General features: G+C 45.3%; 1 protein-coding gene across 2 annotated transcripts in view; it reads right to left on the bottom strand.

Moving 5' to 3' along the window:
- Positions 1 to 27660, bottom strand: part of SYN3 (synapsin III) — a 452132-nt gene that overhangs the window by 64637 nt on the left and 359835 nt on the right. For both annotated transcript variants that reach the window (XM_082348950.1, XM_082348951.1), the window contains exon 7: positions 9466 to 9528. In XM_082348950.1, coding sequence (XP_082205076.1) covers positions 9466 to 9528 — 63 coding nt within the window. The remainder of the gene's footprint in view (positions 1 to 9465; positions 9529 to 27660) is intronic.

Consider the following 27660-nt stretch of genomic DNA (forward strand, 5'->3'; position numbering starts at 1 on the left):
CCAGTGTGGATGAATTTTGTAAATTGCACGTGACTGTCAAATGTTGGGGGAAAAGTATGGAGCTGGTCATCAAGTTGTGGGAAATTATACAGAGTACCCCCCCAGACAGGCGATGTGTGCCCCCTCCTCTTTTGGAGAGACTCCTAGGGAATGACTTCTCTGGCCTTTCTTGCATACTATGCCAGGATGGGTCAACAGACGTTGCCAGGAAAAGAGAGAAAAGAAGAAGGAAGTCCCACTGTTTTTCAATGTTTTGTCAGCTCAAAAATATTCTGTTTTCCATGGAGGAGTGGTGTGGTCAGTGCACACAAGAGCAGGTAATTTATTCTTTCCAGGTGAGTCTCTTCCTGCGTCTCTGTCCCTCTTGACAAAACGGGGCCTGTAAGGGATTGGGGGGTACGCTGTTTTTAAGACATAGTGCCAGGGGGTGATATTCTTCCTTGTCTTCTTCCCATTCTCTTGCACAAGGGTTCTTATTCTTGGCTTCAGGCCTGGGGTGAGATCAGTCCAGCAGACAACAAGAGCAGTTCATACGCAAAGGTCAGTGCTCGTCTCCAAGGTACGGACATGTTTCTTGGGTGGAACCCTGTGAAATTCTTTATAAATCAACTCTCCAATTAAGTTGGCTGGTCGCCTTATGATGGGAAGAGATGATTCCACCAGGGTGTTCCTGAGGGTCCCAGGCAGCAGGAAGAAAAGAGCTGAAGGACCTGACAACCTCAGTTCGAATCCCGCTTCCGTCATTTACCTGTGACTTTAAGCAAAACAACTCTTGGAACCTCTGGAAAGCTGGGATCAGAAATAGCTCTCAGGGCACCTCTGAGGGTTAGAGGAGATGTTGAAGGCACTTATCCTGTTGCACCAGCTGGTGTACCTTTGTTCATCCCATCTGATCTGCTTTGAGTTATCCCAGAGAAGGCAAGGAATTTGCACCAGGTCACAATGCTAGCCGATGGCAGAGCCCAGATCAGAACCCAGTGAGGTCTAAGTCCAAAGCCCACACTCTTCTTCGTTTACCTCTCCACCTCACATTCACGTGGCGCTTCATACTTTTTAATGCACTTCTACTCACTAGCTCTTCCAAGTGATTGGTGAGGAAAATCGTGTATATTTGACATATTTGGCACCCTGCACTTATGTGTTTAAATGACTTGCCCAGGTGGATACTGTGGGCCCCAGGGAGCGCAAGGCTGGCGGGAGGACCCAGGTTTCCTGAACCCAGGCCAACCAAGGATGGTGCAAATATGCGGGGATTGGCAGAGTTAGCGTCACCAGTAGAGATCTCGGCCTTAAACCCTCGTAAGGAAAACGAGTTGATGATCCAGGTGATGTCATCTTCAACATGACAGATGTCAGGCTGGACAGAGTCATGAAATAACTGTTTTAGTTTGCTTCTGTTTGTGCTTAGAACTGTGGCATTTTGGCATCCAAAGGAAGAAAGAGGCCCTTAGGACTCTTTACAGAATATGTGTGTTTGTGTGTGTGATATATACACATATGTACACACACACACACACAGAGTCCATTCTCATTATTCACAGTAGTTATGTTCTGTAACTTTGCAGCAAACACTGAATTAGCGAATCCTGAACCACTGCTCCTAGGGTTCATTTCCTGCAAGCCTATGGTCACATTTTCATCAACTCATCAATATATAATCTTGTTATGTGTGCTTCCTTTTAAAGACAACTTACTTAATATATACGGTTGATCCATTAACATTGAACTCATAGCATAGCACTCATAGCACAACACCATGACTCATACCTGAATGAAGCTTATCTAACACATACATTTTTTATCGTAAGAAACATCACAGCCTGCTTGGGGTGAGCAACATCAGACAGCGCTTCAGCCCTACGCTTGGGAGTCATTTTAAACAACGAAATCACCAACACAAGGGACAAAAATGCAAAAGTGTGGCACTAAATACACCAAGAAGAGGGCACTTGTTTACAAGCTGAAACAAGAAGAGTGTTTCCTGGTCGACATCAGTTGGGAAGGAACACGCAAATTATTCACCGCTCTGCACATGTCTGTGAATGACCACGAAAACCTACGAGAATTGATTCTGGGGTGACGAATATATTCCCAGTGAGTAGGTGAATTCAGAAATACAGAATCCATGAATAATGAGGATCGAGAGTATTTATTGTGCTTATAGAGAGGGCAACTCATGCCAGAGGCTCTGAGAAGCAGGACACAGTGTTTACAATTTTCACTAAGGTGTAAAGGACAGATGGATGCCCCTTAAGGGCCCATTTTGTTCAAGAGAAGCAGAGAGTAAAGGAGGCAGTGGTCATCTGCGGGGGGACTTGGTGGGTGGTGGAGTTGAGAGGGAGGCTGCTGGAGGGAGTGTGTGTCCCTCTCTCCTCTCCTCCTACACAACTTGGCAGCGGTCCGTGAACACTGCTTCCCCGGCACGCCTTGCAGGCTGGAGCCTCTCCCCTGCTCTCACTTGACTCAGCTTCTGCTGAGCATGAAGCACAGAGTGACTTTCCTCCCTGGTGATCTCCCAGGTGCTGGGGAGCACTTGATTTCTTAACTGTTCCCCTGGGTTCCATTCCCCCATTTGCTCATTTTCTAGCCCTTTCTCTCCATTACCGTGTTATCTGGCCACCTACTCCCCCTTTAAAAAGTGGCCAGTGCTGGGAAGTCTTGTTAAGTGAGTCAGCCCGAGGGAAGACAGCAGAGTCCAGGTCGCTGGGAGCTGATGACAGCAGCGGCCCTGGCCAAGCAGGGGTGTGCAAGACGCCGGGGCGGCTGGAAAACAGTGCATTTAGGAGCTGCCACCTCGTCCCCCCAGAACAGACAGGCTGTCTGCCAGGGCGCCTCATCCCTGTTCCTCATTACTCCAGGCTCCTCTTAGTAGAACAACAAACCCTGGCCAAGCCCGCATCTGGGCTTATTAACCTGTGACCATGGCAGTGCCCTTTTCCTCTCACTGAACTTAGGAGCCAGAGCCAGACTGCCCAGGGTTGAACCCCATTCCACCCCTTACTCCCTGTGCCTCAGTTTCCTCATCTGAAAAGTGGGGATACCCACAGTATCTTCCTCATAGGGTGGTTATGAGGATAGTAGTCAATGAGTAATTTATAAAGCACTTAGAACAGTGCCTGCACAGAGTAAACTCCATAGAGCATAAGCTTTTATTATTATTCTGGCTATTATTACTACTACTGTTCTTATCTGTAAAGTATGCAATGGGGTTGAATAATCTCAAAGGATTTTCTTTCCCTTCCGGTTCTGTTACTGCGGATGCTTCCTCACTATGCGGCTTTGGGCAAGACCCTTCTCTCTGGGGCCTCAGGTTCTTATCTTTTAAGTGGGGTGCTGGGACTTAAGTCCTGAAAGTCTGTGAATTTATGAAACAAGGATAAGGTGACTCCCAGGGTGGGGTTTGCATGTTATCTTGGCCTCTCCTGGGAATGCTGGAATCCCGTTTTCCTTACTTTAAGAATTTACCCAGAATTTAATTCTCCTCCCCTTTTTGTCTATTATGAGCCACCGCTTATCTCATCTTAGTTGAGATAAGCAGTTAAGTAATCAGAGTAATAGTTTATGTTTGTAGTGAGTTTTTAAAGCTCTCATTCACTGAGTGTTGACCAGGCACCTTCCTAAGCCTGGGCTGATTGATTCTATCATCATTACAACTCCAGGAAGGAGATTATTGTCCCCATATTAGAGATGAAGAAATTGAGGCACGGAGAGGTTAGGCAACTTGCCCAAGGACACACAACTAGTAAATGGTTAATCCAGATTCAAACCAGAAACACGCTTTCAGATTCTACAAACGCTACCTCCACACTATACTGGCAGTTGGCCTTGAACTTGACTTCTATGATAATAACAGATATGCCACTCCTTTCAATAGACAGCTCATAGTATTGATCAAAACCACAGATTCTTTTCATTGGAAGATACTGTAGCAGTCACCTTCAGGGTATGTTAAACTTTGGGAGGGTCATGGGCCCCTGTGAAAAGGTGAAAGAAGCTATGGACTCTTTCCCCCCCACCAAAACATTCATATCCCATCCACACATAAACATACGCAGATGCGTCTCAGTTTTACGGGGTTCAAACATCTCAGGCTAAGAATCTCACATAATGCTTAAATTCCCTTGAAACTCTCCAGTAAGTATTCATCTTTGCTCCAATTCTGCATTGATGAGAACTTCCTACCCAAAGGGGCTCTTCATTCCATTAATATTCACCTCTGATTGTTAGAAAGTTGCTCTTTCAACACAACTCTCATGCATTTCCCCCTGACCTTGGTCCCATTTTTGCCTGCTACATGTTATATAGCAGCAGCCCAGCTTACCTTCCCAGGACAATTCTCCAAGTTTCTGGGGACGGTGGCTACACTGTCTCTAGCCCTCCTAGCCTGGATGTCTCTGCCCTCCATTGCTCAGTTCATCTTCCCCTGGACATACTCATGTGTCAATGGCTCTTCCAAACATCCAGAACTGGTTTACAGCCCAGAACCCAAAACAATGTTCTAGCCATGGAGGAATCAGTGCAGTGCAGGACTCTCACTTTATTTTGGAAATCGTATCTCCATTAATATGTCCTAAACGAGGTTTAAAAAAACTTATTTTATTTTGAAATGTAACACACATGGAGAATTGCCCAGTATAAAAATGACAGTTCAATGAGCTGTCAATCACAAAGTAAACATCCACATAACTACTACCCAAGTCAAGAACTAGAACTTGGACCACTCCTGCTGCATCCCAATGACCACACCTCCCTGCTCCACAAAGGTAACTTCTATTTTTTTATGGCAGTAATTTTCTTGCTTTTCTTAAAAGTTTTATCACCTTAATATGTATTCCACTTAACACTATAGTTTAGTTTCCCTGGTTTTGAATTTTATATGAATGAAATCATATAAATAGGCATCCTTTTGTAGCTGACTTATTTCATTCAATGGTGTATTTGTGAAATTCATGCACGTTGTTGTATATAGTTTTAGTTCATTCATTTTCACTGCTGGAAATTTTCCATTTGTCTGAATATACTGCGATTTATTTATCTATTCTATTTCTAATGGACACATGGACTGTGTCCAGATTTCGGCAACTATGAACAAGCTGCTATAAACACTGGAGCACACACGCATGCATTTAGGTTGGGTATACCTATAAAAAGAACTTCTGTGTAACTTCAGCTTAGTAGATGATAACAATCTGTATTCCAAAGCAGTTGTATCAATTGACACTTTCACTAGCTCTGTGTTTGTGTTCCAAATGTTCCATGTCCTTGCCAACACTTAGTATTATTAATCTTTTTAGTTTGAGCTAGTCTAGTGGTTATATAGTGGCATCTCATCATAGTTTTCATTTGCATTTCCCTAGTGATGAATGAGGTTGAGCCCATTTTCACCTATTTATTAGGTGTTTATGGATTAGAGCTTTTGGCAACTCCTTACTCATCTGATTCACATTGAACTTGCAGCCAAATGAAATAAAGTCTCTGACAGAGGATGCTGTTTGGTCACATCTCCCCTGTTGACTTCAATTGGATTTTGGGTTCCCAGAGCAGGTCCAAACATTCTTAATAATAATGACAGCTAATATTTATTGAGTGCCTATTGTGTTCCAGGCACTGAACTATGTGTTTGACATGAATAATGTCTCTTAATCTTCACAACCAGCATATTAGGTTGATACTATTAATACCCTCCTTTTACATAAGATGAAACTAGGGTGGGGCAGGGTAAGTAACTTAACCTAAGGTCTCACAACTAACAAGTAGATTCAAATCAACACCCTTAGCCACTATGACAAACTGCCTCCCAAAGATGGAAACATGTGACTACAATTGAAAAACAACCTTTAAAAATGGTTAAATACTGAATAATAAAATGGACATGTAACTGTCAAATGGAGAAAAATCATTGCAAAGTATGACAAAGGATGAATGTTCTTAATGTGCGAAGAGTTTTTACAAATTAAGGAAAGGACATGCATCTCAATTAAAAAATGGTGAAAAGTTTCTTGAGTCAGGTAAATCTGGAAAATTCTGCACAAGTTTTTATGTTCTTGTACCCCTAGGAGGTATATGAGCAAACTTACGACTCTGAGAAGTTCTGCACTAAAAACCTACTTTAACGTGGAATTTTCGTATTTGACTAAAATAGTCTTTAGCATAGTCCTTTGGAACAGACTTTGAAACATGCTGAACTCCATAATAACCACTGCTTCCTCTGGTTTCTAATCTGGTAAAACTTTCAACAAAGGAAATGAAATTAGTTTTGTCCAGGGTTTCTTAACCTTGACGCTCTTCACATTTTGGGCTGGATAATTCTTTGTTGTAGGGGGCATTTTAGGGTGTTCAGCAGCATCCTTGGCTCCCACCGGGTAGATGCCAGATGTCCCTAGCACTTCCCTCACCCCCAGTTGTGACAACCAAAACTGCCTCCAGACATGACCAAATGCCCCTGGGGGAAGAACACCACCCTCTTAAATTGGTCTAGCCTTACTGGTTTCTTAGAACTCCTGGTGTGCCCCATGATTACCTCCTAACTATCTAAGTGCTCCCCAAACTGTACAGCGTTTCACTATATTTTGATTTCTGTGCCTTGTGACATCCACTATTCTTTGTTTTAATAAAGAGGGTATTGGTCCATCTCTTGTCTTCGAGTCTTTCTTGTTTGATAGAACTCCTTAAATCTCCAGGCACACCAAACCACGTAGTTACCCTGACAGGGAACTTCTTTCCATCCCTTAGGTGGAATTAAGCTCCATCCTTCAATCTCCACACTCCCTGCACAGCCTTCTATCAGATCCTCAGCACATCTTATACTTATTTACTTATGTGGTTGTCTCCTCAGTTTCTTGAGAGCAAGGACTGGGTCCTATTCATCCTCCGATTCTTAGCACAGAGTAGGTACGAATTAATATGTGTGAACAGAGAAGCAAAATAGAATTGAGGAGGGTCAGGAATTTCAATCATGGGATCCTGGGTGGATTTCCAGTAAGACTGAGTTAATTGACAGCCTCTTCACCAGTTTCCTCCTAGAAATGTTCTCCTTGCTTCTCTCCAGGCAGACAATCTTCCTTCTGGAGAGAAGGTGGAAGTACTGTAGAAGATACCGTTCTGTTTTTCTCCCCCTCAGCCATGAATATGACATCATTTGCTCAGTCGGCATGTCCAGGCCGTTCCTGATACTTTTCTCATTCCAGACAGAAGGAGAAAAGTCCTTTCCCCTTGATCTCAGCATTTTTGCAAACCTCAGTTTATTCCAGCGGTGACACTTCTTATCCTCAGAGATGTGGCCTCCTTTCCATGTTCGGGGAGTTCCTTTGGGGCTTGAGTTTCTCAGAGGCATCCCCTCCCCCGACATTGCGTCAGTCTCTTTAAGTATTTCCTTCTTTTTATTTCCTGTCTGGGATTATTTTAAGCTTTAGAAACGGAATTTAATTCTTGGGAACCCTCTAACTTTACCAAAGCTGTCCAAGATGGTGACAGTAGGCGGAAAGAAAGGGACAGGTTTGAGAAACATTAACAAAAGGGCAAGTGACAAGACTTGATGACCATCTGGACACAGGGGAGGGGAGATGACTCCCAGATTTCTGTTTCAAGACAATGGAGGGACTGGTGGTTCCTGTTGTAGAGATGGTCCCAGGAAGAGGAGGAGGATAAAGATGCGGAAGGAGGGCGGGCTGTCTGAAAACAAAATGGGCATGGTCTGGGAAGTTTAGCGTCTGAGGTTTCCACGGGGCACGCAGTGGAGGTGTACAGGAGGTAACTGGGTATAAGAGCCTGATGCTCTGCACAGGAAATGTGACTGAGGGGCTACTGGTGTGTAGATGGGAGCTGAAGCTGAAAGAGCAGACGAGAGCTCAGACAGCGTGTGCTGATGGAACAGATGCGGCTAAAGATGGAGCAGGAAGGAGAGCGCTTGAAGGAGACTGTGACGGAGGGGTCAGAGAGAGAGCAGAGAGACAGGAGAGGGGCATGAGTTTCAGGGCAGAAAGGACGGCCAGCAGGTTTAAATGGTATAGAAAGGTAAATTCAGCTATGGACAGAAGAGTGACAGCTGAATTAGCAGCAGAGGGTCATTGAGGACCACATGTTCTCACACGGTTCTGTTTGAGCCAGGAGCTTGAGAGGTGGCCTGCGGTAGCCCCCGACACTTCCCCATCCCCACTCCCCTTATTTAGGAGTAAATCTCCAGAAGCCCAAGCACTGATCAGTATCCCTCCATGAGATTTTTCGGAGATGCTGGAAAGAGACAGGGTCTTTCTTCCTCTGGGACGGTGAGCTTAGGGACCAGAATGGGCCACCCACAGCCATCTATCTCGACTATCTGAAGAAACATCAAGTAGAGATAAACAGAGCCAAGAGCTCTGATATCATTTGAGCTACTGGATCCAGCTCTGCCTGAATCTATCAAGAACTATCCCAGACTTCCTGATCCTTGAACCAATGAATTATCTTTTGCCCCCTAATTTGATTTGCATTTCTACACTTGCAACTGTAAAAATCTGACCAGTATAATTTGTCATAATATGTTGTAACCGAGCAGGACCCTATAAGGTTTTCCCGGGACAGACCCCTCCCCCATATCTTCTGCTGTAGCTCCTCTCTGAAGGACCTAGATGATAGTATCTGATGCACACTTCTTGAGTTGTTTTACAGATGCTAAAACCACCACCAAATGGAAGAAATGAACTATTTGATGATCAGGAGTCCCCAGACCTACTGGTGCCTAAGGATTGATCATGTTAACCACTCTGTTACCTCACCATCAACCAATCAGAGAATTGTGCATGAGCCGATCACATTCCCTGCGACCCCCGCCCTCACCTGGCCTTTAAAAATGCTCTGCTGAAGCCCTTCAGGGGGAGTTCGGGGTTTTGGAGCAGGAGCCACCCGTCCTCCTTGTATTGGCACCTTTACAATAAAATCTGCATTTTCCTTCACCACAACCCCGTGTCAGTAGCTTGGCTTTACTGCACGCGGGTGAGCGGACCCAAGTTTGGTTTGGTAACAGCGTCAACTGCGACTATGTAAAATATGTTATTTACTTTTGTAGAAACTGACTCCTGGGGCTTCCTCCTGGGAGCCATATGCATTTGCTACCTTCTGGGTGCTAACGTTGCAGGTGATAAAGAGATGAGTAAGACATGAGCTTACAAGTAGCTGTGGAGATGATGACAGGAACAGAAGAATCACCATCTGCAAAATGCTTTACATCTATTTCTCTGAATTCACAATGACAGGAAACAATTAGCCAGGTAGGGTTTGGCTAGTATGGCCTGAGCTGGAGAGATGCTCCGTGGGAGCTCAGAGAAAGGTGGGTTGGGGAGGACAGGGAGTGAATTTTGGTCTCCTCTAACACTCTGATCTGGGTGGCTGGGCTCAGGTGGGGGTGATGGGGGATTCAGGGAGAGGAGAACAGGTAGTCTGGGGAAGCCGTGTGAGTATTAACATAAGCGGAAGAGTTGCTTCTCATACCTTTCCCATTCCGGCGTGGGCGTGTCCCAGCTTGACCACCACAGGGAAGTGTGGGGCTGTGAGCTGAAAGAGACAAGAAGAAATTACTCATTAGCATCCCAGAGCATCACCACCAAGACATTGCTCACTGCCTGTCCTGTACAAAGATATGGTCATCTGATATCACCAGCAATCCCCAAAAGAATGCTTGGACAGATGGTCATCCCTCTGTGGCTTAAACACCCTAAATGCCATTGCTTTCAGCTTCCAAAGGAAACCCCGAGCTCCTAAAACCAGCCTGCCCGGGGCATCCACCAACCTGGGGAGAAAGCAGAGCAGAGCAAACTGACTGGCTTCAAATCCTGGCTTTACCACTTGTGCAACCTCAGATAAGCTACCACATGGATCTGTGCTTCAGGGTCCTCATCTGTAAAATGGGGATGATGAGTATCCATCCCACAGGGTTGCTATGAGGACTAAATGAGTTATTACATGTGAAGGCTTCACATTGTAAACACTCAGTGAATGGCGGCTTAAATATTCCTGTCTTGGCTCCGCCTTGCGTGATTCCCGACAACACCTTCATGTATCTGGAAACTCTCATTCCCTCCCCCAAGCTCTCTCCAGGCCACACTGTGAGTTTTCTTAATGATAGTGGTCATGCTACAGCACAAGCATTTATGGGCTGTGCCGTGTGGGTGCTGTGCTGAGCAACTGCCCCGGATCATCTCCTTCAGAGAGCAACAGGGCAGCAGCCTGTCCTGGTTGGTTCCCTGCTGCATCCCCAGCAATTAGAACACTGCCTGACCCAGGGAAGGTGCTCGATATGGAATCTGTGCCTTAATCAGTCCTCTGAGCAAGACCTACGAGGCATGCGTGCCTCTCCCTATGATACAGAGGAGGAGAGGGGCTCAAATGGTTAGGTGCTCCCCCATGCCCACGCTTACTCTGCTGGCAAGTGAGGGGACCAGGTTTGAACCTAGGCTATGCATTTCCTCCTTATTCTGTTCATATGTTGTTTGAGATGGGTTTGCTTGGTGTCTAGAAGTATATTTGGAGTTGCTTGAGGGTAAGGGTTATCCCTTCTCGCTATTTAGCAATAATACCACTCCTCTGACTTGAGTCAGCCCTAGCCAGAGGTAATCACGTCCCACTCTCTGTGCTGTGCAGTTGTCTCTTCTGGTGCCTGTCGCTCTGTCCTGGATTGCCCCCCGACACTCTGGACGCTTTGAGAGGAGGAACCCAGCTCTTCCCTCCTGGTGCCCAGCACCTAGTCTGACACTTAGGAGTGGCTGCAGCTGCGGCAGAAGGGTCTGCTGTGGGTCACAATCCCACTGGATGGACCTCATCTCATTTTACCGCCACAATGGTCCCATGAGGCGAGCAGGGAAGGTATTCTTGTTACCATTTCACAAGCAGAAAATTGAGACTCAAGGAAGTTGCTGGGAAGGGGTGGAGCTGGCTCTTGAACTTAGGTCTGTCAGACTTCAAGCCTGATGTGAATGGTTTCCTCTAAGATCTAGTACAAGGGCTTCCTGCAGTAGATGCTGAATAAAAAATTTCCTCCCTGATTTCAGGCTAAAATTTATCATATCCTGGTGTCTAGAGTTAACAAATGCATCTCTTAAAAAAAAAGGCAGTATTTATTTTTGATTCCAAAAGCAATATGTACTCATTATAAAAAGTTTGTAAAATATAATAAAGTTCTATGCTGTTATGTACAAAGAAGACAATAAAAATCACCCTCAAAATTTGAGCAGTTTTGGTGTATTATCTGATAGTCGTTTTTTTATTTTAATCTAAATTTTTTCTTTTGATTTGTTCTGTTCTCACAAAATTGGGAGTACAGTGCATACCCAATTTTGCTCGTTGCTCTTTCCACTTAATGTTATAAGTGGTAAGCAATTCCTGGCAGTAATTACTTGTCAGTTTAAGAGTTATTATGGAATATTTCACATATGAAAGAAGACTTACAAGAGCAATATTGTGGACATTATCTAGCTTAAGAAATAAGCCATTGTCCAAACAGTTGAAGCCCCTGATGTACTTCTTTCTTACCAAATTTCCTTGTATTTATTCATATTTTAACTATCACATATGATTCCCAGTCAATATGCATTACACATGTTAAACTTTATGTAAGTGGCATCAAAAGAACCTATTCTTTTTTTTTTTTTAATTAATTAATTTATTTATTTTTGCTGTGTTGGGTCTTCGTTTCTGTGCGAGGGCTTTCTCTAGTTGCGGCGAGTGGGGGCCACTCTTCATCGCGGTGCGCGGGCCTCTCACTATCGTGGCCTCTCTTGTTGCGGAGCACAGGCTCCAGACGCGCAGGCTCAGTCGTTGTGGCTCACGGGCCTAGTTGCTCCGTGGCATGTGGGATCTTCCCAGACCAGGGCTCGAACCCGTGTCCCCTGCATTGGCAGGCAGATTCTCAACCACTGCGCCACCAGGGAAGCCCAAAAGAACCTATTCTTATCGGGAGATTGGGATTGACATATATACGCTATTGATACCATGTATAAAATAGATAACTAATGAGAACCTACTATATAGCACAGGGAACTCTACTCAGTACTCTATGGTGACCTAAATGGGAAGGAAATCTAAAAAAGAGGGGATATATGTATACATATAGCTGATTTACTTTGCTGTACAGTAGAAACTAACACAACATTGTAAAGCAACTATACTCCCCTAAAAATTAAAAAAAAAGAATCTGTTCTTTTTTAAAATAATTTAAATTTGACCCTCTACTTTTTAAAAAATCTAAATACATAAGCTTTTTTTTAAATATGTATGTTATTTATTTATTTTTGGCTGTGTTGGGTCTTCGTTGCTGCGTATGGGCTTTCTCTAGTTGCAGCGAGCGGGGGCTACTCTTTTTTGTGGTGCGTGGGCTTCTCATTGTGGTGGCTTCTCTTGTTGCGGAGCACGGGCTCTAGGCGCGTGGGCTTCAGCAGTTGTGGCTTGTGGGCTCTAGAGCACAGGCTCAGTAGTTGTGGCACACGGACTTAGTTGCTCCTCGGCATGTGGGAGCTTCCCGGACCAGGGATCGAACCTGTGTCCCCTGCATTGGCAGGCGGATTCTTAACCACTGCGCCACCAGGGAACCCCCCACCCTCCCCACCAAAAGAATCTATTCTTTTACAACTTTGGGGTACATTATGTTTGTGAGGCTCAGGTATGTTGATGTATATAGCTCAGATTCATGTTTAACTACTGCAAAGTATTCCACTTTATGAACGCTTTGCCATTTGTTCATTTCCTGCTGATGAACATTTAGGTGATTTCTGTTTTTTCCAATTATAAACAATACTAGTAGGGGAATTTCTCCAGGGCACACGCACCAGAGCAGAATTGCTAGGGTTGAGCAATGCTCGTCTCAGCTTTGCTAGATATTGCCAAATTGCTCTCCTAAGTGGTTGTACCCACTTATGCTCTCACGGACAGGAAAAGAGATCCCAACACTTGAGGTTGAAAGACTTAAATTTTACCAACCCAAGGGATATGAAGTGGAATGAATGGGCGCATTTTCACCAAGTGGCTGTTGTTCCCCGGCAGCATCGTCACACCCAGCCATTCACCCACAGACCCTAGATATCGACCCCCCCGCCCCCAGCAGTCCATGTACTGCCCAGGTCACTACTGGGGCTTCATCTCCATCCCATTTTAAGGTGAAGCCTGAGCTGAGGGGAAACGTTGTGCATTCTCTTCCTCTCCATCCCTCCCAGCCTGATCATTTCGCCACACGCTGACAGGTACTGGAAAGAATTGAATGTTGGAGTTAAACTTACTCTCTGTTTGACCTTGGACTAGATATTTAACCTCTCTGAGCCTTAGTGCTCTAATCTGCAAAATGGGGACAATAATGACCAACTCACAGGATAACTGGGGGAAGAAGAAATGACATAAAGAATGTAAAGCTGCTTAGCACCAAGTGGAGGTTCAAAATCAAAGTGTTAAGTAGAACTGAGAGGAGGAAGGAGATGATTCTGGCTTTGTGGGGCAAAGAGAGAGATAAAGGAAGGCTGGATGATGGAGGAAGGAGAGCAGAGGCTCTAGCTTGGCAGTATTTGATTAATAGCCCGGGAGGGAGTGAAATGAAGTCCAATGAGGGAAAATCAGGGAGCTACACCAGAGCGAGTCATCAGAGGTGATTAAAGCTTGGCAATTTTAATCTGTAAGAACCTTAGTAATCTACTTGCCTATCCCCCGTGTTACCATGATGCGGCAGGTAGAATTTCTAGGATTGCTCCCCAAGATGTCCTACCCTAATCTCTGGAGCCTGTGAATGTGATGAGATTGTCATACAACGATTGTTCTATTATATGCACAGGTGACCTTAAAATAGGGAGATTATCTTAATCAAATTACAATGAGCCCTTAAAAGCAGAGAACTTTCTCAGGCTGGCAGCGGAAGAGGAAGGCAGAGAGATTCAAAGCATGAGAAAGACTCAACATACCATTCCTGCTCCAGGAGCTGAAGGCAGCCCCTGGCTGATAGCCAGCAAGGAACTGGGGGCCTCAGATCTACAGCTGCAAAGAACTGAATTATGCCAATACCAAGAATGAACTTGGGAGAGCACCTTGAGCTCCCAAGGAAAATACAGCATGCCAGCACCTTGATTTCAGCTGGCTGAGGCCCTAAGCAGAGAACCTTGTCATGCCATCCCAGATGTCTGATATACATAACTGTGAGATAATAAAGAGGTGTTCTTTTAAGCTGCTAAATTTGTTAGAGCAGCAATAGGAAACTAATACATGTGTCCTCTTAGATGCTGAAGCCCAAAGAGTGAAGTGATTGTTTTCATGCCGCACAACTGGAGAACCGGTCAAGCTCATGTGTTTTGACTCTTAATCAAGCCCTCTCTCTACCCAGGCACACTTCCCTAGGGATATGCATCTCTGGGATACAATAAATGTTTCTCCCTAATCATAAGAATCAATAAAATAATATTAAATCTAACCAATTCAGTGGGCACTAACTGAATGAGAACTCTGTGGCTGGCTCTGTATTTCATGCTGTGCAGGACACACAGAAGATTGAGACAAGATTTCCTATCTTAGAGAGATGAGCTATGCAATGAAAGAGAAGAACAAGCAGCATGGTGGGTAAGTCTGGGTAGGTGGAGTCATGAACTAGTCTCCATAGGAAAGGAAGACTCAGTGAAGGATTCTGAAGGATGAGTAGTTTGTGGCTGGGTGGAGGGAAGGCTCAGCATTCCTCAAGGGCTGAATCGTGTAGAGTCTCGTGGTCTTCTCATGAAAGGTGTATAGATTCTTCATGAGCTCTAATGAACAAAGACTCATAGGAAGGGAGGATTTATTTTATGATACTTAATATGAGTTCATCAATAAAGTTATTTTGGACATAATTGCTAAGTGGAATGATATATTTGAACTGAGTGCCCTTCTCCAACACTCTTATATGAAATTGGAGGAACATATTAATTGTCAAAAATAGTGGGAGTAGAAATTGCATCTGGATTTACAGGACACAGAAAGTCAATCTAGAAAAATCTGAGAATTTACAGTAAGATATTTCAAAGAAAGCATTTTGAGAATATGTTTAAGGCAATGAATTTTCCTGATACCAGGGGAGAGTTTTCTTTGCCATGTTTTGCTTTGGTTGAGAAGAGCATTGTTTTTAGAACCAACTGGCAAGGCTCTGGGCTGGTATTGGGTTGAGGTAGAGGCAATGTGAGTCCAGATTACTGGGGGCCTTCTGAAGGGAAGAATTTAGGTTGCTTGAATGGGCTGGGGAAATAGCTCAGTTCTGGGACACGAGCGTGACCTGTAAGCTGAGGGCAGGTTAAATTGCATCAGGAGAGGCTGAAGGGCCAGAGACCAATTTGGAATTGATTACAACCAACACAAAGTGCCACTGGTTGGGCTTGGACTGGGGTGGGGATGGTGGAGAGAGTGGGGGCACTCCCAAGAGTTTTTCTTTTTTTCAAGTGACACTTTTGAAAAATAGAAATATTTTCTTCAAATGACCTTAGAAATTCAAGACTAGTTTTGTCTACGACTTCATCATCTAGTCAAATCAGTGATTGCTTTGGCCCACTTTACTTTATAATCCTCATTTAAATGTCCAATTAAAAAAAGGGATATTCTGCAATAATCTTAGAGATAGAATTTGAAGTTTATTCACTTAACATTACACCATAAGTTTTCTCCTATTTTGCCACAATCTTTTTTTTTTTTTTCTTCTATCCCTCCCCCACTCCCCAGCCCAGGTAACTGATCTCACCTTCTTGGTGATTTCTGCCCAACACTCGTTATGCTCCATCTTTGCAAACGTGTACGCACATATACGGTTGAGGTTGAGGTTTTTTTAGAAATGGCTCTTTTCACTTCACATCACACCATGTGCACCCCCTTCCCCATGTCAGTAGCTACACTCCTGACCCAATAGTTTAATATTAAACTTCACAATATTCCACAGGGTACATGGGCTGCAATTCTTTGGCCATTTTCCTATAATGGATATTTGTGTCATTTTCTTTCTCTCTCTCTGCTACTACAAGGAAGACCACTAAATATTTTGTACACATGAGCTTGTAAACTAACATCTTAATATCTAGTGGCCAGGCCAAAAGCTTTTCAAGGGTAGAATCAGCAGAATTTGGAGACATTCTGATAGGTCTCTAAAGTCATTTGTTAGAGCTCAAGAAATGTCCATGGTACTGCACACTGGGTGAGTCTACCCACCACATGCTCTCCCAGGCTAATGACAACTACACTTATTGAGTGTCTCATAAGGGCCAGGGATGGTTCTAGGCACTTTATATATGTGAGCATTCTTCCCTTTCCCCATGTGATAGATAAGGAATCAGAGGCAAGACATCTGTCAAGGTCAGGCAGTTAAGAAATGGTAGAACTTCTCCACTGCCACCCAGGTCTTCTCCCCACTTTTCCCCTTTCCTTCCCCAAGCTGTTCAAATCGGTTTCAAAGGCCACTCTCATTTCCACTCATCTGCAACATGCCAGCCCCTCCCCGAACACAGACAGGTCACGGAGAACAAAAAACATCTTGTCGGCTATTTTCTCTCTTCCCTTCCCAACAATAGCTTTATTTAGTTCCCCTGGGGATGGTGAGGCCTGCACCAGTCTCTCACAAGCTCCCTGTCCCCGCTCACATGCCCCCGGGTGCTCCAGAGTTCAGCACTGCCCAATGGCGTGAGAGACCTGACATCCTGTTAGAAGGGGCAGATCAATTTTTGAAACCAGAGATCCCCACCCTGATAAGGGCCCTATTCAAAAAGTCTCCCAAGAAACCAAAATAAGTGGGGGTGGCCCAGTGCTCATGCTGGGCGTTCTCTTGGGGGGTTGGAGTCAGGGCAGTATGAGCCCGGGAAGTGGAGAGCTGGGACCTGAGTGGCCCGGGTGCAGTTTCCCAGTGAAGGAGGCACTTCCCTCTACATTCATGACTCTCTGCAGATTTAAATACGTAGTGTCTGGTCCTGGCTAAGTGATGGAGAAAGCAAGGCCTGGAAGAGTCTAGAGAAGGAAATCAAGGACCAAAATCAACTGGGGAGATTTCAAGGAGGAGCTGGGCCTCCAGTCCATGCATTTAGGCTCTGCCTGATCTAGTTCTTGCCTGCCTCCTCTGCTTCAATCTGTGTTTCTCACTCCTCCCCACCCCAACTTCTGTCTACAAGCTATGTTGCAACCCATAGGCCTTTCAGTTCTTTACTGAATGGGCCACATTCCCTCCAGCCACACGGTCTTCGCACATGCTGCCCCTTTTCTCTGAAAGATTCTACCTAGCACTCTTCTAGGCCACCCCTTTTCATACTTGAGGTCTCAGTTGAAATGCTCCATACCGAGAGAGTGCTTCCCTGGCCACTGGTCTCAAGTAGGTGCTTCTTGTAGTCTTCTTTATCACACCGTGAACTCTCCCTTCATAGAGATAGCCACTATTTGTAATTGCACGTTTATTTCTTTTGTGTCCATCTCTCAACTCCCCTGTAGGTGCTCTGACAAAACAAGGTGCTTTGCATGTTTTGTTTACCACTGTATCTCCAGGCTCCATCCAAGGCCTCGCATACAGTAGACTGTGTATGCAGTGTATTTGTTGGATGGGTGTTACACAAAGCCTTCCATGACAGGGAGAGATGTCACACACATACAGGCAGAGTCAGACAGAATTTGGGGAAAAGCTGTTAATAAAGTTGCTTTGCGTAGAGGCTTGCTGGGGAAGCAGTGGGAATTAGGGTGAAAATATGGGCAGTGGCAAGCCTGGGGGGCCCTTACACCAGAGGAAGGAATTTAGGATGTATTCTGTGGGCACTGGGCAGCCATTGAGGGTTTGGGTGCAGAGGGTAGACACAGACAAAGCAGGTTCAGGAAGCCTCTTCTGGAGGCTGTGTTAACAACAGTTCCCATTTTTGGAGCACTTACAGTATACCACGCATGGTGCTAAGCACTTTACATATATCGCCTCATTTAAATCTCTTGACACTTCTATGAGGTAGCTCCTATTTTTAGCCCCATTTTATATACAAGGAAGTGAAGGCTGAGAGAGGTGAAGTTTCTTGCCTAGGATCACTTAGCAAGAAAGAGGAAGAAATAGGATTTGGCCAGAGCCCACTGTCCTGCTGCTGCTTCTGGAAAATCATGTTATCCATCATCAAGGGCTTCCATATGCCTAGAACTGCGTCTACTCATTGACTTTACTGGAGAGGGTAGGTGGAGGCCAGCAGACTCATTAGGACATGACTGGCTACTGTAATAACCAAGCCTCTTGGGACATGGTGAGCAGCACGAGCTGTGGAGCCAGAAAGTCCCCAGATTTCACGTCTAGCTCCGACACCTATGCTTATGAGCCCTTGGGCAGCTCACTGGCCACTCTGTGACCCAGTTTCCTCATACCCCAAGTAAGATCACTTCATGAATTGACATTATAATAGGTGTCTGTCACTAAATGGTCACTGCCAGTGAAGAGGCTTAAATCAAGTTCGGGGATGTCCAAGGCCTGGCACATAGTAGGACAGCAGTCCATACTAGTTCCCATTCCCTTCATATCTGTGATCTCAGGGGCACAATGACCAGTGTGGGTAGGGGGATATCAAAGGCTGATGGACAGAACTCAGTCGTTCCTGGGACACGGGAATGGGAGAGAAGGGGGCTGATGCCATATTGTCAGCAGGGAACACGATGAAGCTTTGACAGAAATGGAGCAGCCCAGAAACAGGGCTTGTTACAGGCATTTAAAAAGATTCATTTAAAAGAGAGAACAGAAACATCCCGACAGCTGCTTGAAAAACCTTAACCTTGATATGTAGTATCTGACAGAATCTCCTTGTTTAAGAGTTTAAGCACTGCACACCAAGAAATTTCTGGCTGGAGGGAAGAGAATGGACAAGATGACTTTTGACAATCCTTTCCAATCCTTTAATATTGTGACATCTATAAAATACCACCTAGGTGACTGAAACATGTCACAACAAAACTCCTGATCACAGCTTACAGGGCTCTGTGATCTGGTTCCAGCCTTTTCCCCCAACCCCATCTTACCCATGCTCCCCCATCAGCCTCTCTATCCCAGCCTTATTGGCTTTCTTTCTGACCCTGATACTAGCTTTGTTCCTTCCAGCCACAGGGTCTTTGCACATGCTGTTCTCATTGCCTGGACCACTCTCCCCGCTCCTCCTTTCCATGCATCAGATCACAGCTCCAATGTCACTTCCCTGAGAAGCTGGCACTCACTTTCCTGCCTAGGTCATGGCCCGCTCACCTCTGTGTCTTTCTTAGCATTTTGCCATTTTAAAGTTATCTGTATGATTGCTGGACAAAAGTCTGACTCTCTCACTAGCCTGTAAGCTCCGTGAGAAGCTGTGGGTCTGTGTCTGCGGTTGCTCATCACTGAACCCTCAGGCCTATCCTGAGTTACAGACCTGCCTCCCGAACCCAGACCCAGATGGTCCCACAGGCACCTCCAACCCAACATTTCCAAGCAACCTCATGAACGTCCCATCAGAAAGGCTCTCTCCTCTTCCTGTATCCCGACCTCAGTCAACGGTCCCACCACCCACCCAGGTGCCTGAGGTGGAGGTCCCGCCTGCCTTTTCCCTTTTTGTATCTGCCCTAGACCCAGGTCTGGCATATAGGAGGGGCCCAGGAAATGTTTGCTGAATGAGGTCTGTGGCCTCACCGCCCAGCTTAATGCTCTCTGCCCTTAGAACCCCACCTCTGAACTCTCTGCATCACCTCCTCCTATTTTAGTGTCTCTTGGAAAAACACTGGTAGCATATTTAGAAAAATTAAACTAAACCTGCCCTACCAAAATACAAACATTCCTTTCTCTTACATTTCCTGTTTCCCTGAGAAATGGAATAGTCAAAAATAAACACACCGATAGGATGGCAATATTTGTCTGAAAATGCACTTTTCTTGTTCTCACCCCTGTGATGTCGATGGCATCGAACACGCTTGGGCTGCCAGCTCTCCCCCCATGAGGATTCTCCTGGGTGCTGCTCACAGTTCAGACAACATCCCAGCAAAACTGTGGCTCTGGGAAGGGTCTGAATGATCCAAGGTGCTGAAGACCACCCTGAACTCATGGATATACGCAGCCATGTGATTTTAAGTCCCCTAGGTTTTCCATCATAATTTACTTTTATTCGCAATCTTGTTCCAGCTCCATCTCTAGGTGCGGAAAAGCCCCCTTTACAATCAGATGATCCCTAACATGGGAAATTAATTACTTCAGAAAATAGCTAAATAATAATTGTGCTCCTTCAGTATCTGCATTTCTTTGCTTCAGTTTATGTTCACAGTGTAATGTCTTAAGATTAAAGATAAATGTAATATTTTGGTTAAAGCTACCTTTATTGATGTTGCATAGAACTTGCTTACTGGGGGCTACAAGCAAAGGGACATATCATTTCCTCTGGTTCAGGGAAGGGATATTCGTGGAATGCCACAGCAGGAGAAGGAAGAGCGAACGTAGGCTTTGGAGCCAGACAGAGGAGTTGAAATACTGCTGTATCACTTCCTATTGGAGCACCTTTGGACAACTCAGTTCTCGGGTGGTTCTTTTGTAAGTGGGAATAGGCATACCAGCAATTAAGGTTATTGTGAAGATTTGAGTTTGTATGTAAAATACATGCTACATATAGCTGGATCTTGGCCAGAAATTCTCTGGGGATAATTTGAACTAACATTCATTTAAAATCAATCTAAAACCCCCAAATTACCACCTGATGTAGTTATGGATTTTTTTTTCTTTTCAAAAGTTTTCCTTTTTGTACTATGTATTATAAAAATCTGCTTTGAAATTATTTTAAAAATTATCATTAAATTGATATAATGGATTGACCTGATATTCCTTATCTATAGAATGACTCTGTACTTATTTTCCTGTGCAGAAATATACTCAAACTCTGATGACTGCACGCTGCCTGGTTTTTTATCCTGTAAACCCTGCATAACATTTTATTTAGTACTGTGAGATCTGACCTACCACAGTTGCAGTGATGGTGCCTGACTTGTTTTTTTTTTTTTTAAAAAGTTTAATTGAGATAAAATTCATATACCATAAAATTCACCCATTTTAAAGTGTACAATTCAGTGATTGTAGCATATTCACAGAATTGTGCAACCACTATCACTATCTAGTTTCTGAACATTTTCATCGCTCAAAAGAAGCCCCATACCCGTTACCAGTCACTCCCCCATTTGTCCCTCCTCCCAACCCTTGGCAACCAATGGTCTACTTTCTGTCTCTATCGATTTGCGTATTCTGGAAATTTCATCTGAATGGAGTCATACAATATGTGATCTTTTGTGACTGGCTTCTTTCATTTAGCCTATGTTTTCAAAGTTCCTCCGTGTTGTAGCCTGTATCAGTACTTCATTCTTTTTTATTGCCTAATAATATCCCATTGTATGAATGGTGCCTGACTTTTAAGTACATCTTGGAATGGGTTAGATGTGTATCTCCAGTGACTGCAAACCATGAAAGCAAATGAATGTCTTAGCAAATTTCAATGAACAAGGATAATACTTTGGCAACACCATGGATCTGAAATAAATATAATATCCAGTTGGGCATCTTATGAATTTATAATACTTGGGAAGGAGGAGGATTTTTTACTGGTAAAGTGACACTGGCTTGCAGGGACTTGCATCCTGTGTGTGCCAAACCTTGTCTGCCTCATTCCCCACTGTTTTTTCAGCCCTTACAAGCAGAGGGCCTGAGCCAGATCGTTACTGAATTTGTCATCCCGTGAACAAGTTGATAAAGACAAGGGCTAAGAGGGAAAAATGTCTAGGGGCCAAAGAAGGAAGTATCAAGAAATACTGGTATTGGGGACCCATGAACAGAGTAAGAGAGAGAAAATTATATCTGGTGCTCCCTCTCCCTTACAAGACCACTGCCCCTTCTTGTCTGTTCACCACCTTAATTTTCCAAACCGTCATGGCTGACTTTGAATCCATTCAGAGAGGAAGCTCTGAGGTGTGGATTTTACAATCCTACCAACAAAGCTGAAATTGTGATTGCTCATATACGTTGATTTTCACATTTATTCATTTGAGCTCCATGAGGGCAAGGCTAGTATTTATTTTGTTCATTGTTTGCAAGTACATAGCAAGTGTTCTGTATTTGTTGACTGAACTTACTGAGCGAATGGAGAAACGCAGTGTTAAGAGCTGTATAAATCTTGGGTGCTGTTATTATTACCACCACCATCATCAGTGTTATGTATTGACTGAGCTGCTTTTAGAGGTGCCCTCTCTCCTGTATTGCCATTCTAGGTGACTGGTTTTCTCTTGGTGTCTCTGTCCTTATTCGGGCCCCACTAGAGCACTGTCCTTTCTTTAGCCCCTCCTTCTCATTTCCTTCTATCTATGGAAGAGGCTGCAGAGAATAGTGAGCACTTAAAGGTACAGGTGGCCTGGGCTGAGCACTGGGCTCTACCACTGCTGAGCTGTGTGTCCTTAGGGAAGTTACTTCACTTCTCCGTGCCTCAATTTCTGCATTTATAAACAGGGCTAAAAGTAGTATGTTCCACATAGGTTGTCTCGGGGTTTAAATGACTTAATATACATGAAGCACTTAGCTGGGTACACAGGGAGTGCTAGAATCATGCTGGTTATTGGTATTAGTCATGTTAACACAACGCTATTCTTGCAACTACTGCTTTGTTTCCCTCCCTTGCTGCTCTTGACTTTCCAAGAGGGCACCTGCCGGGAGGAATCTGGGCTTCCATGTTAGAGGCTGGTAGGGGTTTAATGGGTTACCCACGTGGCCATAAATCTGCAGCAGAGGAATGTGTGTTGGCAACAGGGAAGGACATCATGAGGTGAGGACTCTGAGCCCAAAAAGAAAGACGGATGAGGGTCGTTCCAGCTCTTTCCTGGGCTGGGGTCAGGCAGCACTGCTTGGACACAGGGAAGGGATATGATGACCCTCAAGGGTTATCCCGGCCACCAAGACCCTCATTCTTCTTCATTACCCGATATCAGGGTCTCCTGCCTGACCTGACAGAGAGATGAGCCCTGTCCCGTCCAAGGGGGTCTCATGTGGGAAGGGACCCCCAGACCAATCAGCACAGCAGAGCCCCTTCATTGCCTACAGGGGGGAAACCGAGGCTGAGAGGCAGAGACCCTGTGCAGGTCCCGTCTCCAGCTACCATCCTTTACAGATAAGGAAGCCGAGGTGCAGAGACAAGGCACTTGCCTGAGGCTACAGAACGAAGCTGTGAAACCAAGCCTTCAACTCCGGGGTGAGGGTCCCCTTCTGAATCAGAATTATTTCTGCCCCAGCCCCTGTCTTCTCCACTTAAAAAAATTTCTTTTATGGAACACATGCTGTGCCTGCCCCATGGAAGTGGCCCCTGACTCCAAGGAGCCTTTTATTCTGCAAGTTCCAGACAAATGTTGAAAAAAAATTGTTCAGTGAGGAAGAAAGGTTGGAAGCTTAAAAGACACCCCACCCTTTGTCAAGAGCTGATGCTAAGTGCTGATGAGCATTTCTCCTTGGAGCCACGCAACAGCCCTGTGAGATGGACGGATGGGGTCCACACACACACAGTCACGGTGAGAGTCCCTGGTGGAGCCTCAGTTCCATCCCAGCCCTCCTTCCTTCTAGAGGAAGTGAGAACAACCACCAGTGGAAACGCTGCTCTCGTCTGGGGTCCATGCTACAGGGGCGAGTATGCTGTCATAAAGGAAGAATGCTGGTCTTAAAGGCTGCCTGTTGCTCAGTTTTAAAGCCAGCTAACGTCGCCTCAGTGTTCACAGAAGACATCAGGCAGTCTTCTTTTTCCCACTTGCCTGCAGGCAGTGGAGAATGGGAAGAGGAGGGCTAATCTGGGCTCACTCTTACCCTCCTTTCTACGCTGCACAGCTGGGCCAGGCCGCAGCACCCCTGGTACTCAGGAGTCGGGGGTCGGGGGAGAAGGGGTGGGTGCCCAGACTGGCCTGGGACAGCATCTCAATGACAAAGCGGGGGGAGCCAACGGGGCTTGGAGTCTCCCTAAGTTGTGGGAGAAGGTGGGGAATGGAGACAGCTGGAAGCAAAGCCACGAGACACACCTGACACCTGGGTCATAACTGACCTTCAAGATAAGACTTTCTGGAAGGGAGGCTTCTGGGGAATGCTGGGTGACAAGAGTTCTGAGCAGTCAGGGGAAGAGGGGAGCACTCTTTGCACCCAGCTGGGAGGGGGAGGGAGGAGTATCTGTGGATGGGACCCTGTGGGAAGGGTGCAGGGTCCCCAGGCTGCTCTCTGGCTTGGGGGAGGCAGAGAGTGAGGGGTGAGCAGGCCCCTGAGGCAGCACTGCAGCAAGCTGGCCCCTAGCTCTCCACTGCAGGGGCTGCAGCCCAGGATGAGCGGGGAAATTTCCATCATCTCTCACAGAGGGGAAAACTACCAGGACCCGAACAGACCCTGGGGCCTTGTGCCAGAGTGCGAGACATGTCTCCGGATGTAAGGGCCCCTTTAAGGAAGGAATCACACTGAGAGATGATAGAGGCCAGCAGTTATGCAGTGTCTACGTGTGGTGGACTCCACAGCGGCTGAATGGACACATCTCATTTAATCCTCATGTCGTAGTGCTACCATTATGCCTAATTTACAAATGAGAAAACTGAGATTGAATTAAATATCCTGCCCAGGTTGGCCAAGGCCAGAGTACAGGCTCTGGAACCAGACTACCTTTCCCACCAGCCCCAGAGACAAAGAGAAGACCCAGGCCACCCTCAAGGGACTCACAGGCTATTGGGGATGGCAGATCTATAAATGAATGATTTCAACTCAACAATGTAAACATCCAAGAGAATTAAGAAGAAAATGCTGTGGAAGCAAAAAAGAGTCAGTGTCACCTGTGGGAGAGGGGGCGTTTGTTGGAAGAGGCATCATGGACAAGGTGGCATTTGCATTGGGCTTTGACGGTCAAGCAGGAGTTTGCCAAGCAGAGGAAAGGGCCTTCCATGCACAAGTATCCACAAGGGAAAGGGCACAAAGGAGTGAAATTTCCTGGAGGACTCAGGAAACATCAGAGCCAACCACAGGGGTAGAAGGTCAGTAGAGGGTGATCCTGGGAGAGCAGGGCTGTCAGGGTTTCACATTCAAGGACTTCAAATTTGGGCTCTTTAATGCTCCCTCCAAAGTAAGGATATACACACAGTCATTGTTGTGTGTGTGTGTGTGTGTGTGTAAAAAACTATGGTTTGTTAAATGTATAAATTAAAACTGTACCACAAATTTGGTTATCCTGTTTTGGAATTTTAAAAAACAAACCTGGAGTCTCAAAAAAAAGGAACCACTGTCCTCATCTTTCAGAAATACATACTGAAGTATTTTCAGATAAAAAGACATACTGTCTTAGATTTGCTTTAAAATAATCCAATGTGGGGTGGGCATGTAGGGGACAAGATTGCACATGTATTGAAGCTGGGTGGTGGGTACATGGAGGTTCATCATTTTACTCTCTCTGCTTCTATGTATGTTTGAACATTTCCGTAATAAAATAATTTTTTAGAGAGGGCCCCCCTCACTCTGAGTGGTCCTGGGGAGTCCCAGGATGTTCCTTCTGGTGAGAGAGAAGGATGAATGATGGAGAAGGAGGGGACACGGGCTGAAAAGTGAATTGGAGCCAAATTGTAAAAATCCTTGTAAACTCTTCTGAGAGGTTTGGACTTGATCCTGCAAATGATGGGAAGGCCAGGAAAGAATTCTTAGTAGGGGAATGACACCATTAGGTTTGCAACTGGGAAAGAATGCTTCTAGTTGGCGTCTGGAAGACAGTAGGGCTATGTGTGAGTGTTTGAGGAGGAGGGTTGGGGTAAGGTGGAGGGCCCAGCCCAAGGCCTGTAAGTGGTAAACCTGCCTTCCCCTCTACACTGTCCCTAGGCTGTGCCTCCGGGGAGGACCCGACCTAATACAAGGACCCGGGAGCAGAAAGGAAGGATGGATCTGAGCAAGACCTCTTTTATCTTTGTCTTCCCGGCATCACACTCTCTTGTGGCTCTTTGTCACAACAAGTGATTACTTAGCGCAATATGTCAATAAGGATTACTTACCGACTGTGTCTCTGGCTAGACTAGGTGTAGCCAAACCATGGCTATCTCCCTCCCTCCTTATCCCCTGAGCTGGCCTGATGCCTGGCAATAGTCAGCTGTTGAGTGAATGGATGAATGTATAGCAGGGATTTCCACAATCACTAAATCTTTGCTTCATGAATGAATAAATCCAGCATAGCACCTGACACATAGTAGCCCCTCAATAGATGTCTGTGGGTGGGACTGAACTGATGTGAAATTGCAGGACACTGATACCCAAAGTTCCGATCTCCCTTTAGGAAAAAGCAATTTCCTCTCAGCAAAAGAACTTCCAACAAGGCAGTGGTTTCTAAGCCCAAAGGGGATGGGAAAAAACAAACTGGGTTCAAGGTTTGTCCATTAATATGTCAGCCCTCGAAACTTATGTCTCCATTTCTCTCTTGGCCCCTTGATGAGGTGCTTCCTCCATTTCAGATGGATGGTGTTTTTTTCCCCCTTCTAAAAAAAGCTTCTAGATGCTTTTAAATTAGGCAAATGAGCAAGGGCAATGTTCATTCTTTTCCCCCTTTCATTTTGAAAACGCGTGGCATGCCAAAAGGCAGTTGGACAGAATGTTCAGAAGCCACATAATAGAACAACAGAGGCTGCCAAGCTCCTAAATCACTAACCAGACGGGACAATCTCAGCCCTCGGGACTTAGGGACCCCCCGGGCCAGCACCACAAGTCCCCAGCAAGTGAAAAGATGACCCACAGCCTGTGGTCCCAGCAGGAAGGGACACCCCTACCTTGAGGAACCGGGAATTCAGAGTGACCCATAGCTCCTTGAGCTCACCTCTCTACGAGCTGCCTAGTGATGAGGAAAGTGGGCCCCTTCTGTAAAATTTCAGGAAGTTGGTCCAATGCCAATGCCTCCTTTCTGAACTTCAGTTTACTCATTGATAAAATGGGTCTTGGTGAAGAACTGCAAAAATACAGAGACGATCTAAAGGCAGGTGTCCACCTACCATCTCCTCTCTAGAATCTGCGAGGTCTAGAGCCGTGATGTTCAGAGCGTGGTTCTAGGATCAGCAGCATCAGTGTCACCTGGGCTCTTGTTAGAAATGCTAAATCTCAAGCCCCACCCAGACCTACTGCTCAGATTCTGCATTTTAACAAGATGCTCGGGGATTTGCGTGTCTGTTACAGTTTGAGAAACACAGGTCTCCCTAACCATATTATCTTGGCTGAGTCACTTTACCTCTCGACTTCAATTTATTCATTTATAAAGTGAAAGGTATTACTTTAAATGGCTTCTAGGTCTGAAGTTCTATAAAATTCAAGGCCTGCTAGTAAATGCCAAACTTTGATCCCAAAATGTACACAGGAGTTCCATCCCTGTTCTGAAATATCGGGTTTTGAACTGGCCAGATAATCACTGAGCATGTGTTCAGGGGAGGTCACTGGGCTGGGCTGTGTTAGGGTGATGTGGAGGTGTAGATATGACCATGCATCCTGGAGTTTCTAACACAGCCCTGTTTGAAAACATTGTGTCATATTATCAACACTTTAGTCCTAAATTTTGTTTTGGAAAACATAGGCTCCAGCAGCATTAGACACAGTCCCAATTCCTGGTAGACTGACTGTATTGATGGTCCTTATAAATGGCTTCCCTGCCTCCATGGCCTTTACCATGTGATTTTACAGGTCCTTCCAACAAG

This window comes from Balaenoptera borealis (genome assembly GCF_965194805.1).
Source record: "Balaenoptera borealis genome assembly, chromosome: 13".
Taxonomy (NCBI): Eukaryota; Metazoa; Chordata; class Mammalia; order Artiodactyla; family Balaenopteridae; genus Balaenoptera; species Balaenoptera borealis.